The sequence below is a fragment of the Argopecten irradians genome, unplaced genomic scaffold (genome assembly GCF_041381155.1).
Source record: "Argopecten irradians isolate NY unplaced genomic scaffold, Ai_NY scaffold_0820, whole genome shotgun sequence".
Taxonomy (NCBI): Eukaryota; Metazoa; Mollusca; class Bivalvia; order Pectinida; family Pectinidae; genus Argopecten; species Argopecten irradians.
In genome coordinates, this window is record NW_027188287.1 from 8,953 (window position 1) to 28,195 (window position 19,243).

Here is a 19,243-nt window from a genome sequence, read left to right on the forward strand (position 1 = left end):
ACTCCCAAATTGTAGAAGGACCAAACAGCTGTTCGCATCCCTAACGTCACTGACGGATCCAAGAAGGACATAACAGCTGTATGGTATCCCTAACGTCACTGACGGATCCAAGATGGGAACATAACAGCTGTATGGTATCCCTAACATCACTGACGAGTCCTAGAAGGACAAAACAGCTGGTATGGTATCCCTAACATCACTGACGAGTCCTAGAAGGACAAAACAGCTGTACGGTGTCCTTAACATCACTGAGGTGTCCAGAAAGGACGAAACAGCTGTACGGTGTCCCTAACATCACTGACGAGTCTTAGAAGGACAAAACAGCTGTATGGTGTCCCTAACATCACTGACGTGTCCTAGAAGGACAAAACAGTGGTATGGTGTCCCTAACAACACTGACGAGTCCTCGAAGGATGAAACAGCTGTATAGTGTCCTTAACATCACTGACGTGTCCAGAAAGGACGAAACAACTGCATGGTGACCTTAACATCACTGTGCAGTCTTAATAGGCATTCTGATATATCAGATAGTCAGTGGAACCAGGTTACAGTGTACAACTATTTCGCCCTTCCGTATCAAGACATTGGACTTTGACATTTCAGCGGTAGACTTCTTACAGAAATGAAAATCATTCATCTAAGGTGTCATTCTCTCCTTTTTCAGTTCGACTTGTGAATGGAACTGACCGCTCAGGCATCGTTGAATTATATCAGGCAGCATTTAATCTCTGGTGGCCCGTGTGTGGAAAGGGGGTGTTGGTCAAAACAAAAATGCTTATATCACGTGCAAAGAATTAGGATTTAGGTATGTGGATATTTACTGGGGAAATGTCTATCATGACTATCTAAATTTTACGAGAATTGGTAGAACGATTGTAGTTTAAATATGTTTATGTTACATAGTTTAACAGTAGATTGCTCTATGTTTGATATTGTAGTTTATCACAAGACTAATATATAAAAATTGGTAAACAACTGAACATGGATACTTGTAATCCTTCGCCCTTTCTCTCTTTCCCTTTGTTTGTTTAATTTGTTGTTTTTGCTTTCCCCATGGAAAATATTTTTGTCATGTTATTTTTATTTTTGTACACTGGTCATTTTGTACTTTTTTCCTCTTCGTTTTTCTAGAGGAGGGGAAATGACAGAAGAGCTATCGTATTCCGCGGACCGAGACACAGTGCAGTACAAGTGTAACGGGACAGAAAATGCTTTACATGGTTGCAAGACTGGCTCATGTTTAATCGAAGGGGCATGTTCAGTTAATGTTAGAGTAACGTGTCATGGTGAGCATGCTTTGTTCGTGGGTTTGGTTTCTAAAGATTGCTACATAAAATATGGTTCACGTTAAATTATACCTATCCTTGCTAGATGTGTAACTTTATCAATTTCTTACATCTACATCAGAAACCTGAAGTTACATTGATTTGCCATAATTTAGTGATAATTGTTGCATGATACATTGGTATTTCATGGAAGTGCTAGTCTCGCAAAATACTTCACGAGCGATTATCATTCTGATCCACCGGAGTTACTTCCATTGCTGTCATTTCGTCTAAGTGATCTTCAGAAAAGAGATGTAGTGAGGTCAGGTGAAATGATGTGTATTCAAATAAGGTCATTGTGAGCTACATTTATTGACCTACATATGGATGTATAACCGTGATACGTAGAGGCATTGGGACGTCCCAATTCAGTCCTGACCAGTAACATAGGGGTCTATCTAGGTAAGTAAAGCATTACAAGATGTTGTGACTTAATTGATTTGCAACTAAAAGTGTCATGATTTTAATAAACATAGAACTTTCCGGTTTTCAACAGGTGCAGTTCGTTTGAATGGCTATCAGACCCTTAGTGGTAGAAAAAGGGTGGAAGTTTTCCGGAAAAATTCAAATGGAGATTTCAAGTGGAAAGGTCTTTGTAGAGATAGCTGGACAGAAGAAAACACAAATGTCGTGTGTAAACAATACGGATTTAGGTAAGTCGGAGTTAATACTGTGTCAAGGTCTATAACTCAAGTTAGTTGGAGTTAATACTGTGTCAAGGTCTATAACTCAGGTAAGTCGGATTTAATACTGTGTCAATGTCTCTAACTCAGGTAAGTCGGATTTAATACTGTGTCAAGGTCTATAACTCAGCCGGACACAAAACACTACCCAATTTCAGAAAATATATGATTATTAACAGACTGTATTAGATGTGACATAGGAAAATAGACACCGTGACTTCACAATATAGTTTCATAAGAATGAAAGATAGAAAACAATCTTACCTCGGTATGTCAGTTTATATCTAGATACCATCCATTTTATCACAGCAGCCCTAAGAAATTTCCGATTGAAGCATTTGTGTTTGATTGTTGGTATATGTGTGTAGTACATTTGTTTTTTTTTTTTGCGTTGAATAGATTAATCAATAATTGCTATTGTTACGCCGTTATGTCAGCCAATCATAAGCGACGTTACAAACAGGAACGTCAATGTTTCCTTTATGGGCTGATAAAGTACCGGTATAACAGACAGAGAACTGTTCAATGTCTCATCTCAAAAATATACATACATTTTTATCTATATAAATGAAAACAAAACAAAAGACAAGTTGAACTGTGTACATGTATAATTTACAGAACAGGAAAGTCAAAGGCTGGAGGAATACAGAATTCCAGTAAAGAAAGGTGGAATGGTATTGAGTTTAATTGTTCTGGTGTGGAGGGCCATCTGTCTTACTGTCATACGGTCAATTGGGAGATGCCATGTGACTCTGACGTTATCGTCACGTGTAGTAACCCAGGTAAGTATACAATACTACAAATGTACACTGGTAACGACATATCTATAGTAATTACATACATATGGTTACTACGTATCGATGGTATCTACATATATATGGTAACTACATATCTGGTAACTACGTATCGACGGTAATTACATATCTATGGTACCTACATAAATACATATCGATGGTAACTACATATCTATGGTAACTACATATATGTGGTAACAACATATCTATGGTAAATACATATCAAAGGTAACTACATATCTATGGTAACTACGTATCGATGGTAACAACATATCTATAGTAACTACATATCTATGGTAACTGCATATCGATGGTAACTACATATCTATGGTAACTACATATCTATGGTAACTACATATCGATGGTAATTACATATCTATGGTAACTACACTATGGTAACTACATATCGATGGTAACTACATATCTATGGTAACTACGTATCGATGGTAACTACATATCTATGGTAACTACATATCGATGGTAACTACATATCTATGGTAACTACATATCTATGGTAACTACATATCGATGGTAATTACATATCTATGGTAACTACATATCTATGGTACCTACATAAATACATATCGATGGTAACTACATATCTATGGTAACTACATATATGTGGTAACAACATATCTATGGTAAATACATATCAAAGGTAACTACATATCTATGGTAACTACGTATCGATGGTAACAACATATCTATGGTAACTACATATCTATGGTAACTGCATATCGATGGTAACTACATATCTATGGTAACTACATATCTATGGTAACTACATATCTATGGTAACTACATATCTATGGTAACTACATATCTATGGTAACTACATATCTATGGTAACTACATATCTATGGTAACTACATATCTATGGTAACTACATATCTATGGTAACTACATATCAATGGTAACTACATAGGGATTGGATTTCGCTTTTATGTTAACCATGCTTGTATGGAGCAATTCCTCTAAGAGCCAATGTATATTCTTAGAAAAATTGCTCTATACAAGCATGGTTAACATAAAACGAAATCCAATCCCTATATTTACACTCACGTGACTTTTTTATTTATATTTTATGCAATAAAATCGTTAGTTGAATGTGACGTAATTATTCAATAAAAGTCGGTCAAAAGTGGGAGGAGCTTACTCAATTGAACAGCGAATGATCGATGACTCTTCACATAATGTAAAATTATCATCCGCGACGACAAAAATGTTCAATATTTTATTGTAAAATAAACATGACAAACAAAGTAAATTTCAGAGATAATTTTATTTAATCAGATCCGAACTTTAAATATATATTCAATTTTGCTAAAAGTTAATATATATCGTAATAACATAAAGAATTTGTACTCGGCCACATGTGTGAACTCGGTGACCGGTATTGTGCAGCGAGGCGAAGCTGACGCACGCTTACACACTGGAGTTTTCCGAAGTTTTCAAAACACCGATGTTCAAGTAGTTCAATGTGTTTGAGATGTACAGGTGTAGTCTGACTTGACGATATTACATCCTTGGCAGCCATGTTTTTATATAATCTACGCTTAGATCCATCGCCATCGATAGATGGAACAATTTCACTTGTGTTCGATGGATACAATGTATTTGTGGTGACGCGTAACTGTCAACACGTGGATTACTAGCGGTTCATGTTTTATAATACACATGATTAAATTCTCAAAGAACATAGACAAGAGGATATGTTTATAACTGACCCCTATCAGAGGGTCTCACGCCCGTCCACCCCAAAGACTCGATCATAGGACGAACACAGACACAGAGGTAATGTTTACATTTGACACCCATCATTTTGTAACAAAAATGAAAGCATTGAACGCCGCCCTGGTCGGGATATTTTTCCCGTTTCTTTATACAATTGTTAATTTAAAAAATGTTTGTATCATATTTAAGGAATAGATGCTTATTTTGCTGAGGTTATGAGGGTATAATGATAATGGAGCACGTGTAAATTATGTAACCCCGGCGAACAAAATAAACATCTATTCCTTATATTTACAGTTTTTCAAGTAAATTAATATTATTAATTCCCGCGGCAGTTGCATATTTTTTATTAAAATACACATATTTTTTTCTCTCCCGTCATCGTCAACGAATTCGATTGAACAGCTGATTGGAATCGAGTCATTCATATGTTCCCGCCAAAAGTGGGGTCATGATCCCACGTTGCTACGCCATCGACTATTCACGTAACAATAGAATCGACGCGCGTGTTGTGCTAACATTATGCACTGATAATGATAATACTAGAAAGCATGGTTATTGAGTCCATGTCAGTGCAAACTGTAAATATATAAATATAAAACATGTATATATTGTTTACATTTTTCCAAAATTCTATGAAAAACAACAGTATACAATTAACGTTGCGTCAAAATGTAAACAAAGCCATGTGTTTCCTTTTAAAAAAGTAGCCCCTTTACGTTGCATAGAACATTTTCATACACAAGTTCAAAGTTCAATGTTACCATGCAGTTATGGTAAACAAAATCGGCTAGTATTCGCGTATAGTGAACAAGCCTAGCAAGTGTAAATATATATCTATAGTAAGTACATATCTATAGTAATTACATACATGTGGTAACTACATATCTATGGTAACTACATACCGATGGTAACTACATATCTATGGTAACTACATATCGATGGTAACTACATATCTATGGTAACTACATATCGATGGTAACTACATATCTATGGTAAAACTACATATCTATGGTAACTACATATCTATGGTAACTACATATCTATGGTAACTACATATCTATGGTAACTACATATCTATGGTAACAACGTAGCTATGGTAACTACATATCTATGGTAACTACATATCTATGGTAACTACGTATCGATGGTAACTACATATCTATGGTAACTACATACCGATGGTAACTACATATCTATGGTAAACTAAATATCTATGGTAACTACATATATATGGTAACTACATATCTATGGTAACTACGTATCTATGGTAACTGCATATCGATGGTAACTACATATCTATGGTAACAACGTAGCTATGGTAACTACATATCTATGGTAACTACATATCTATGGTAACTACGTATCGATGGTAACTACATATCTATGGTAACTACATACCGATGGTAACTACATATCTATGGTAACTACATATCTATGGTAACAACGTAGCTATGGTAACTACATATCTATGGTAACAACGTATCTATGGTGACTACATACGTAGGGATTGGATTTCGTTTTTATTTTAACCATGCTTAGAGGAATTGCTCCATACAAGTATGGTTAACATAAAAGTGAAATTCATTCCCTATATTTACACTCACATGACTTTTTTTTATATATATATTATGCAATCAAATCGTCATTTGAATGTGACGTAATTATTCAATAAAAGTCGGTTAAAAGTGGGAGGAGCTTACTCAATTGAACAGCCAATGATGACTCTTCACATAAGGTAGAATTATTCATCCGCGACGACAAAAAAGGTCAATATTTTACTGTAAAATAAACATGACATAAATGTAAATTTCAGAGATAATTTTATCTTATCACATAAGAACTTTAAATATATATTCAATTTTGCTAAAAGTTAATACATAGCATAATAACATAAAGAATTTGTACTCGGCCACATGTGTGAACTCGGTGATCGTTATTGTGCAGCGTAGCGAAGCTGACGCACGCTTACAAACTGGAGTTTTCCGAAGTTGTCAAAACACCGATGTTCAGGTAGCTCAATGTGTTTGAGATGTCTTCTGACTTGACGATTTTACATCCTTGGGGAGCCATGTGATTATATAATCTACGCTTGGATCCATCGCCATCACTTGTGTTCGATGGACTGCCAACACGTGGATTACTAGCGGTGCATGTTTTATAATACACATGATTAAATTCTCAAAGAACAAAGATAAGAGGATATGTTTATAACTGACCTCGGTCAGAAGGTCTCACGCCCGTCCACCCCAAAGACTCGATCGTAGGACGAACACAGACACAAAAGTAATGTTTACATTTGACACCCATCATTTTGTAACAAAAATGAAAGCACTGCACGTCGCCCCGGTCGGGTTTTTTTTTTTCGTTTCTTTATACAATTGTTAATTTAAAAAATGTTTGTATCATATATAAATATAAAACATGTCTATATTGTTTACATTTTCCCAAAACTCTATGAAAAACAACAATATACACGTAATTTTGCGTCAAAATGTAAACAAAGCCATGTGTTTCTTTTTAAAAAAGTAGCCCCTTTACGTTGCATAGAACATTTTCATACGCAAGTTCAAAGTTTACTGTTACCATGCAGTTATATTATGGTAAACAAAATCGGCTTGTATTAGCGTATAGTGAACAAGCCTAGCAAGTGTAAATATATATCTATAGTAAGTACATATCTATAGTAATTACATACATGTGGTAACTACATATCTATGGTAACTACATACCGATGGTAACAACATATCTATGGTAACTACATACCGATGGTAACTACATATCTATGGTAACTACGTATCTATGGTAACTAAATACCGATGGTAACTACATATCTATGGTAACTACGTATCTATGGTAACTACATACCGATGGTAACTACATATCTATGGTAACTACGTATCTATGGTAACTACATACCGATGGTAACTACATATCTATGGTAACTACATACCGATGGTAACTACATATCTATGGTAACTACATACCGATGGTAACTACATATCTATGGTAACTACATATCTATGGTAACTACATACCGATGGTAACTACATATCTATGGTAACTACATCTATAACTATGGTAACTACATATCTATGGTAACTACATACCGATGGTAACTACATATCTATGGTAACTACATACCGATGGTAACTACATATCTATGGTAACTACATACCGATGGAAACTACATATCTATGGTAACTACATATCTATGGTAACTACATACCGATGGTAACTACATATTCTATGGTAACTACATATCTAATGGCAACTACATATCCATGGTAAGTACGTCACTATTGGACTAAGACGGGAGCAGCTCCGTTTCAGGTAAAATGACATAAAATGTCTATAATCAAGCTGTGAAAATCCATAGTTTCCACTTTCTTATGCTTCATATGCGTGTATTTTTTACCAGTTGTGTCTGGTGTGTGGGTTACGCCAAACGTAAATCGTTCATACGTAATATGTTGTTTAAACGGGGCTGCTATCGTCTTAGTGACGTCACTTTGTATACTAGTAGTGTAGGATGTATCTGAAAGGAAAATTATCCCTCTTTCTAACGGTAGTAACTCTTTATACTCGCTATAAATGTGATTTGTTTAGCCGCTAAAACTAGGTGGGGTAGAAATTTTTGTTTCGGGGGAGTTTTCCCTCCATCTGGGGTATATAGTACATGTACATGTACAACACAGGGGGCATTACCTTAATAAAAAATGAATGTTGTGATACATACTTGTGTATTTGGTGGATGGAATGCTGAACATACCTAACTTTTTTCTGAAAAATACCAGATTTGAAAAATTATAAAAAAAATCGGGATATTTTCTTACAAAACAGAGAAAGAGACGATAGTCGCCATGTTGATATATCTTACGTAGAGCTGAGAAAAAATACCTTTAAGTGATCGAGATCGGGTTACCCTCATTTAAGAGATTATATTCAGTAAAACATATTCATTTGATTTAATACCTCTCAACCAGATCAGCTTTTCTGTCATGTGTGACAGCGTTCCTTGAACCTGAGATAAACACTGTCGTCCGCCATCTTGCCGATCAGCGTCAGTAGCAACGTATCCGGTTTCATTCCCTAGTACACCTGGTGTGTAGTGTCGCGGCGGAAGTGATTAATGGTTCGTGGCATATCAATTTATTCATATCTATAGTAAGTCCGTATCTTAGGAATTATGATTATTTTGCATACTTACGGTGTTAACAGCATATGTGATAATTATGGGATATATATATGCAGGGCCTCTGGCGCCTTTTCCGTACATACGATTTTTACAACCATGTGCGCGCCGTTAAAACGCATAGCTCCATGCTGTATGGGAGTACGCTTGATGGGCCATCAGATATCTTTGATACAAGCTCTCTGATTGACTCATAGGAGCGAGTGGACCAATCAGAGAGCTTATAACAAATCGGAGACGACAGACAAAAAATGGCCGAGATCGGTGATCATCTGTTCTGCATAACAATAAATGGAGCGTGGGAATCGCTAAGGGATACTTATGTGCAATTTTTATAAGTAAGTGAGTTTATATTGAGGATCTGCACTTCAGGGATGCACTCGTTGAATAGATGGCGATTTTATTCGGTCTGTGCTCATTAGGGAATCGTGACCTGGGGATGTAGCGTGTACTTTTCCGATTAACGATTTTTACACGAATCCTCGTAATTCAACTTTCGATTTGAAATAAAATTCGCCCATAATCCCATCATATCATATACCATAGTGACCAGTAAGAAATTGTCTTATATGAAAGCTAAAAAATGTTCAGATCGGATAATTTTTTTGTGGTGTTCAGAGCATTTTTAAAATTAATTACCCCATTTTCTGGAAATGGGATACAGGGCTAAGTAAACAAACCTTTCAGTATTTTTAGTATTTTTTTTTTGCACGGGACGTAAACCTGTGGCTCAAGTAATCTGTGGTGGTCGCACATTTTAAGACGCTTCATCAACATGAAAGAATTCATCAAACACCGTCACCACAAAATATTGCTATCCTCAGAGTTTTATCAGGATATATTCTGGTGTCTACCTTTGTTAGCCATTACAAAGGTACGAGTACATGTACATGCACAATTCTAGACACAAAACCTGTAACTTCACTACAAACAGATTCGTGTGACAATGGAGGTTATTTCTGTGGAGACTATTACTATACTAATTGGAATCTTGATTTACCACCACTTAAATCAGAACACATCAATGTGAAGGAGCTAGTCGCTATTTACCTAGCAATTTGTCGCTGGTGTTTTCGATTAAAATCAATCTACACAGACAATAGATCCGCAGCATCATGGGTTATTAAATGATCTTTTCGAAGCCACACTGTCATAATTTTACTGCGGATTCTCTTCTGGTTTTGTGCCTTTTACAATTTCACTTTGAAATATGTGAGTTTAGAGGTTACATGAGCCACAAAAACAAAAACACACCTGTACGATTTAATACCGTCCCTCCAACCATTCACAGCAGAGGAACTCACTTATCATATGTCATTTGTGAATAACAGGTAGTTCAACAGCAGAGTCCCTCCAGTGAGTGGCCGAGGACCTGAAAAGAAGGGCATGGGCTAATTCTACGGTGGCGACGTATACTTCACATCTGAGGTGCTATGTGAAAATTTGTGCACTGTTTCTTCCAACGCCTGTTCCAGCTGTGTCTACAACCTTACAGATGTAGGCCGGGATCTAGGGGGGGTCTACGTGCACCCCCCCCACAACTTAACGAACCAAGGTTTTTCTGAAGCCTTATGACCCACTGATAACGAAATCGAGAGGTAACATTGTATAAACTGGGATGAACTTCCGGTTATGATGTCATCAAGATGGCCGCCATCTCGAATTTCACTAAAGATTGAAAAAAATAGTCATAACATTGACATTTTTCAACCGAAGAAGACAAATGAGGCATCAAAATGACCACAATAGAACAACAAATACATATCAGGACCATATATTCCAATATATGTAGCTATTTCTACGCAGGAAATGAAAAAATCGGATTTTAAGCTCAAAAATGGTAATTTTTTAGCAAATTTTTCATATTTGGCTTGACGCAGCAAAAATGTTTGTCAACAGCAAACTATTATTTCTAATCAGTTATTTGACCTCTTATCAATCAGTAAAAACAACACCAACAAAAAAAACAATGTTAACATTGTATAAGCTCCGGTTATGACGTCATCAAGATGGCCGCCATCTCGAATTTCACTAACAATTGAAAAATAGTCATAGCATTAACATTTTTCAACCGAAGTAGACAAATGAGGTATCAAAATGATCATAATAGAACATCAAATTCATATCGGGACCATATAATCCAATATATGTAGTGATTTCTACGCAGGAAATAAAAAAAAAAAAAATAGGATTTTAAGCTCAAAAATGATAATTTTTTAGCAAATTTTTTTCATATTTGGCTTTACGCAGCTATAATTGTTTCCCAACAAGAAACTATTATTCGTAATCAGTTATTTGACCTCTTATCAATTAGTAAAAACAACAACAACAAAAATATATAGAAATTCAAAAGAGAATGATTGTTATACCATCATTTGGTTTACAAAACATCACCGGGTGCGTATACAGGGTACATGATTGCTGTTTTTTCCAAACCGCTGACACTACAGTTTCCGGATGTCTTAGAACTTCCTGAAGATAACATTGGCAATTGACGATCCATATCTTAACACATTTGAATTTTAAGGTGGCTTAATATCTAAGTGGGACTTGACAATTTCCTAACAAAATCCATTTTCGTGTTCGAAAGTTTGTAGACTAGTAGCGTCTCAAAATGAATTTTTACTGCACAACGCCAACTAATAGGGTATCAAATTAAAACTGAAGAAAGCATTTGTTTCCGTTAATACCACGACACTTTCCGAAATTTGTTTCTTTTAGAAATAGCGCATCCACTGTTAACTTTATTTGTCTGTGTGTAACGTAAGGAAATGTCAGATGGTTACTGCAGTATCACATATTTCTTTCAATAGTTCTTAATGATAAGCATTATCTTTGTGCGTGCTTTCTCGCCAGAGTGTCGATGAGCTGATGAGCTGATGTGACATTACATTACCGGTTTACCATCGTGGTTCTAACTTCTCAACCGTCCATGGCCAGAGGTAACATCAAGAACATCGGGTTCGCGGATGTTGGAGCTCATCCTGTTTTCAACCTAGTGATTCACATATCGTATATGATGTTCCAGACCTCTCCGGTAGGATGGAAAAGACACCAGAGCCACATTCTGCGAAGGGTTGAGTTGCATCTCCTTAATTCGTATGAAGCACAATTCCTCATTCTTGTGAACCCTCAGTGACCATAGATGACACAGGTGAATTATTTGAGGTCATAAATGAGGTCTACAGTGAAGTTCCTCTCTCTTTGCCAAGTCTGGAGAGCACTGTAGAAAACTTTTTCTGGAGAGTTTTCAATGGTGTATCCACGCATACACCAGATGCGACACAACCAGTACCTTCAAGGGACATGGGAAAGTCTGACCAATGAAAAACATTTAACATTAATGACCTCATTAAAGACCTCGAGGATATCAACTGTGCCATCTATAGTCGCACGAGTGTCCACAAGGTTGATGAATGGTGCTTGAATCATTCCACCATTCGAAGAATCTGGATCTGGTGTAATTTCCTGAGAAGTCTGAAACAGCATATACGATATGTTAGAATCTGAAGGAGATCCCACATCCCTGAACCTGTTGTTCCTGATATAAACTCTGGCCATGGATGGGCCATGAAAGATGACAGGCTAGAACACCACTGGTAATGTAGTGTCACATCATCTCATCGACATCGAAGACGACGCTCTGGCTTTCGACGAATTAGATACTGATATCTCGATTACTCTGATTTGGACTGCATGTACCAGCTACCAGACATGCCGAGTCACGTCAGAGGATAGTGCAGTGAGGTGGGAAAGCATGCACAATGATAATGGTTATAATTGAGAACCAGTGAAAGAAATATGTGACATTGTGGTAACTATCTGACATTTTGCTAATAATATGCATAGGAAATAAACGAAACTGTGACTTGTCCTACCCGAGGCTAGATATTCTGTCAACTTTACATTCATGTTTCCTACTTATAAATCGTCAATAGTCAAACTTATTTAAGGAACTTGTAATACACCAGGAAACTGTAGTGTCAGCGGTTTGGAGTTAGAAAAATAACATATACCCAGTATACGCACCCGGTGATGTTTTGTAAACTTAATGATGGTATAACAATAATTCTTTTTTGTATCTCTATATATTTTATTGTTTTACTGAGTGATTAGAGGTCAAATAACTGTTTACGAATAATAGTTTCTTGTTGGGAAACAATTATAGCTGCGTAAAGCCAAATATGAAAAATTTGCTAAAAAATTATCATTTTTGAGCTTAAAATCCTATTTTTTTCATTTCCTGCGTAGAAATCACTACATATATTGGATTATATGGTCCCGATATGAATTTGATGTTCTATCATGATCATTTTGATACCTCATTTGTCTACTTCGGTTGAAAAATGTTAATGCTATGACTATTTTTCAATTGTTAGTGAAATTCGAGATGGCGGCCATCTTGATGACGTCATAACCGAGCTTATACAATGTTAACATTGTTTTTTTTTGTTGGTGTTGTTTTTACTGATTGATAAGAGGTCAAATAACTGATTAGAAATAATAGTTTGCTGTTGACAAACATTTTTGCTGCGTCAAGCCAAATATGAAAAATTTGCTAAAAAATTACCATTTTTGAGCTTAAAATCCGATTTTTTCATTTCCTGCGTAGAAATAACTACATATATTGGAATATATGGTCCTGATATGTATTTGTTGTTCTATTGTGGTCATTTTGATGCCTCATTTGTCTTCTTCGGTTGAAAAATGTCAATGTTATGACTATTTTTCAATCTTTAGTGAAATACGAGATGGCGGCCATCTTGATGACGTCATAACCGGAAGTTCATCCCAGTTTATACAATGTTACCTCTCGATTTCGTTATCAGTGGGTCATAAGGCTTCAGAAAAACCTTGGTTCGTTAAGTTGTGGGGGGGGTGCACGTAGACCCCCCCTAGATCCCGGCCTAATGTATATCTATCGTTTTAGTACAGCTAGACAATATCTCAACATCATCACTCACCTTCACAAGTGTTCAAATTTACCTGATCCCTTAAAGGGCGACTACCACCTGCAATAGGAGTTAGCCGGAGTTTAAACGTGTGTTGGGTGTCGCGCAAACGCATGTTGATATTACATGTAGTTAACCTCAAATTCTACAAGCAATTCATTCAACTCTATGTATGGGCAATCTACAGGACATATCTTTTTTTATGTGCATGCTTAGTAGAGTTTTCGACCTACTACGGCCAGGTAATGTGGTAGTTCGCCAATCCTTTGACAAGGAAAGAGATTTACGGAGAGTGAATATTTTAGCCTGTGAGTGGGGGTTCATCATCTTTCTCCGTTGGACAAAGACAATTCAATATAAGGAGAAAATAGTGGAAGTGTACCACCCAAAATTAGAAAAAAATCTGGCGTGTTATGTCCGGCAAGCGCTATATCAGTATTATTACAGTTCTCCAAGTCTGCAGACTCTTTAGGCTCTTTGTTTCTTCAGAACGATGGGTCGACCCGGTGTTATAAAACATTTCTCAGTTTGCTTCACAAAAACTGGTATTCAATCCTCAAATATCAAAGGACACTCTTTTCGGAGGGGTGGAGCCACATGACTCAACATAATTGGTGTTCCTATTATCAAACATATTGGTTTCTGGTTAAATAGTTTTACACTTCATTTATATCGCACAAATGTGGAGTTTAATTTGCTGTTCGTATTTAGGTCGTTACAACGAGACGTGCAGTGAGACGGCACCCTGTGAAGACGGCTTGAGTTGTACAAAAGAAATATGCAAGTGTGGTAACGAAATGAAATCCTATTGGAGTACGGAGAGGAAGAAATGCCTATATCGTAAGTATATCTACGTATCTATCACAGACCGATTAGTAAATAAGTAGCTGTATAACTATAATGGTCTAGGACAACTGGTTAACTCTATAGGCTGGCAACTCAGTCACGTGGAAATACACATCCTACTTCGGATGCCTAAAAATACCTTTCTTCAAAATAACATTTTAGAAACTATAAACGAATGTTTACAGTAAATATTTATCTTTCATCTCCTGCATAACTAACACTATAATAGAAAGATACATGTTATGAATTTGTACAAAATCAACACGTACTAATCTTGTATGGTCCTGTCAAGTGGATATCTCAACTCGTGAGAAAGATTCTGGCTGGCACAACACGAGGGTTGCCGAGTGTTGACAGCCAATATCATTTCACGAGGGTCAAGATATCCCTGTAGATCTTACATGTCCATAGTTCTTTAGAAAAACTTTCTGTTTTAATATTCAGAATCTTCAGTAGGCGGAAGGTGCCGCTCTGATGACGACTGTATCAGTAACCTCGTCTGCCAAGGAACCGGAAACAGACATTGTAAATGTGGAACCGATGGAGAATTCTGGTACTCAAAGGAAAACAAGTGCCAACAGAGTACGATGAGATGTTTTCTACAATTTACATAGAACGTAAATTGTTTGATATGGACAATGATTCATTGTTTTGGGTTACAAGTTTGCAATCGATAACTGTAATCGTACGTTAATAGGCTTCATGCAGCGTTCAGGTTTATACCAATGAGGCTAATTCCTGAAATTGTTGACAAACTTCTTCTTTCAACTCATTTGAAGTCATACAATAGACACTTAAACACAATGTTCAATAGATTTTAGTTGGTACTCTTTTAAGTATATTGTATGAATAATTATAATTACATGTATCAGCAAATGTTTGATTTATATGTTTTAATTCAACATTAGAATCCCACTACTCTGCCGTTTTTGTATTGACGCCTCAAACATTCGGATCAGCCCGTGATTTTTGTGAAGACGAAGGCGGACACCTGGCTTCATCAGACCAAATTACACAGCTGTTTTCTACATGTGTGGAAACCAATGCAACAATATGGATCGAAGGTAAACAAAGTTCATAAAATCGTGATTTGTAATAAATAACAGAAAGTAATTCACTTCAATATATAGAAGGTGCAGGATAAGTTTCTGTTGATATTAGAAAAGAACGGTTGTCACTCGTCTATTTGTTTTGTGATTGCGATGTCCATTTTTCTTGTTGAAATTGGAATTGATGATGATGAAAATGAATTTTGTAGGAAGGGAAATAACTCTTGATAGATAGTTAATGTGTGTAATCAATATGTGTGTACTATGTAATGTTTAATAGGATAATTGTAAGTACAATTAAATATTTGATTTTGAATAATTTTCCAAATGTAACATTTATTGTATTTGTCTTTCATGTATCTCTTGTCAATGTTGTCTTGTGTATATTATTTTTAAAAAATGAATAAAAAAATAATGAAAAAAAAAAATGATGGAAATGAATTTTGGAAAAGGTACCACAGAAGAAGAGGTGTGTCCCACTGGAAGGAATTCTGATGGAACGTTGCACATTGGAAACCAAACCAGGTGTTCGAACATCTTCAGTTTTCTTTGTGTATTAACCAACGGTAAGTCTGTATTTTAACAATTGCAAAGCTTACAAAATAGAATTAATCACACAATTTTCTTTACAAACTCAATGTTACTAAAGCATAAACTATTCGGGAACTGTGTACACATTCAGATGTGAAGCTTATAGGACTTACAATTTAAATTTTGTTAATAAAAATATAAATCGTTAAAAAGACAAAAGACATTATTACCAGATTGAAAATCATAGAGATTTAGAACTATACTCCACATACATGTTAAACCCCAAATGCAGCCAAAAATAGACCAGACAGAAGTGGGAAAGCATTAGATGTACCCTACAGCAATCTTCTGTTAATATATCAACAAATAACATGACGCATGAATTTCAGCTCTGATATACATTTATTATACTCTTGTATTGATAACAAATTATGAGTTTGTGCATATGTACATGTGTGATTAAAACTATGAGGATATGTAATGACTACAATATGAATGATGCAGAAACAAATAATAAAAGATACATTGTATTTCAATGGTGCAACAAATCCATGTACAATATATGTTTTGAGAATTTTCTTATCTTTGTCAGCCGTGACTTGTTCTTTCTTTTCTTTGACTGTTCCAATGCCGTTATTTTACCAGAAACTCTCGATGGCATGGTCACTAACTGTCGCCATCAACACCAGACGATAAAAGGTGCCGATCTGACCAGTACGTAGTCCACGGTAGACTGACTTCCGTGTTTCCGCGTTATGTTTACACCTTACATAAGTGGCGATGTGATATAAAATTCATCAAACGAGTTCAACAATTTGATATGTCATTTTAGAGACATATGACATAGTCACGAGTGTAAAATTCTATTTATCACAGAACTTTTATCTATAGAAATATAAGAAAGCTCTAAGTTTCGTCTCAATATAAAACAATAGAAATCCGGCTCGGATGTGACGTTTCCGTCTACTGAGACAATCAAAAACTACATGTGACGTCATAATAGCGTTTATTACACATGTGTGGTCGTATGACATGGATGCCATTCTACTAACTAAAATGTGTAATTTCCTTATATTTCAGATCCTTTGACATGACCGATTTTTGCAGGATTGGCTTTTGTTCTAATCCTGGCTCTGACCATTGCAGCGGTATGCTACATGTATAAGAGGTATGTTATTTAATGTCAGTATTAAATTTTTTAAAACGTTTCTCGATCTACACATTTAATTCGTCTATCAGTCATTTGTTCTATAAAAATCTATAAACACATCATATCACGTAAAATATAAATCCAAAAAATCTAATTAGCTATCGCTTTTGTTTGGGTATCTCATCATTAACTGAACGAGAGAGAGAAAAAAACATTTCATTTTATATAATACAATTTATGATATGTATGGATCGAGTATAATGATTCATGTATATATGAAATTTACAATAGTCATAGTGTATGAACGGAAGTGTATAGTATTTTTTTTTAAATTTAGTAGTTGCGAGTCTGTATAGCGGTACTCGGTCACTTGCTAAGACAAATGAAACAATAGGTAGTGGATATGTTTTGCCAATTTTATTTATTCTGTACGTTTTTGTTGTAATCTTAAGTTATAAACGGCGTCGTGGATAGCAATTTGAACCACCAGCTTATGAAAAGTGTCTGAACTATCAATGTCGGCTTAAGCTCAATATTTTTCTACTGAAGAGATCTTTCTACAAATTTCATATGTAGGTTCCACTAGGGCCCTAGTTGTGCATATTGCATTTTGGGACCAATCGGGTTAACAAGATGGCGTCGATTGGCAGCCCATCTTGGATTTTGATACTTAAAGTTTTGTTATCGCTATTTCTCAGAAAGTACTGAAGGGATCTTTCTCAAATTTCATATGTTAGGTTCCCCTAGGGCCCTAGTTGTGCATATTGATTTTTGGGACCAATCGGTTAACAAGATGGCCTGCTGCCAGGCAGCCATCTTGGATTTTTAATACTTAAAGTTTGTTATCGCTATTTCTCAGAAGAAGTACTAAAGGGATCTTTCTCAAATTTTCATATATGTAGGTCCCTAGGAGGGCCCTAAGTTGTGCATATTGCATTTTGGGACCAATCGTGTTAACAAGATGGCCGCCACAGCCATCTTATTTTAATACAGTTATCCATTTCTTGTTCTCAAATTTTATTTTACTTATTGTGCAAGAGTTTGAACGATCGGTCAACGCTGGATTGATCTGTTAAATGAAAGCTACTGCAAGGGACTCTTTCTCAAATTTCATATGTAGGTTCCCCTAGGGCCTTGGTTGTGCAAAATTGCTGTTTTTGGATCGACAATCGGTCGAACAACAATGGCCCACCACGGCAGCCATCTTGGAATTTTGATAGTTAAAGATTTATATCGCTATTTCTCACAAAGTACTGAAGGATCTTTTCTCATATTTCCATATGTAGGTTTCCCTAGGGCTTCTTGTTGTGCATAATGCGTTTTTGGATCGATCGGTCAACAAAAATGGCCCGCCAGGCTGCCAAATCTTGGAATTTGATAGTTAAAGTTTGTTATCGCTATTCCTCACAAAGTACTGATGGGATCTTTTCTCATTATTTCATATGTAGGTTTCCCTAGGCTTCTTGTTGTGCATAATGCGTTTTTGGATCGTAACTCGGTCATCAACAAAATGGCCGCCAGGCTGACCATCTTGGAATTTGATAGTTAAAGTTTGTTATCACTTAAGTGATAGGTCTTTTCATTCTCATGTAAGGGCTATTCGTGTATATGAATGATCGGTCAACAAAATCTGTCTCTAAATTATCATATATCAGGTTCCAAATTTTATCTATGGCCTCTAGTTGTGCATATTTCGATTTGGGACCGATCGAGTTTACAAAGATGGCGCCGAAGGAGCCATCTTGGATTTTTTGATAGGTTGAAGTTTGATTATACTGCTAATTTCTCAGAAATACTGAAGCGATATCTGTCGCAATCTTTCTTATGTAGTATGTTTGCAAAAAGTTTGAAAAAGCAGAGAAAAGATCCCTCTTTCCATGTCAGATCATAGATCCATTCTTTGTTATTGTGGGCCGCTCCAAGATCCCTCTGGGATCTCTTGTTAGTTACTTGCTTTAAAATAAAATTCCCACTAAAACAGTAT

General features: G+C 36.0%; 1 protein-coding gene across 1 annotated transcript; it reads left to right on the top strand.

Annotated features, from left to right (window-relative positions):
- Positions 1-1,141: 1,141 nt before the first annotated feature.
- Positions 1,142-17,358, top strand: LOC138313657 (uncharacterized). Its single transcript, XM_069254009.1, has 9 exons — positions 1,142-1,286; positions 1,822-1,978; positions 2,627-2,790; positions 14,395-14,523; positions 14,974-15,111; positions 15,438-15,593; positions 16,031-16,144; positions 16,755-16,823; positions 17,190-17,358. The coding sequence occupies exons 1-9, from the start codon at positions 1,142-1,144 to the stop codon at positions 17,201-17,203; spliced, it is 1,086 nt and encodes a 361-aa protein (XP_069110110.1). The 3' UTR covers positions 17,204-17,358.
- The last annotated feature ends 1,885 nt before the right edge of the window (positions 17,359-19,243 follow it).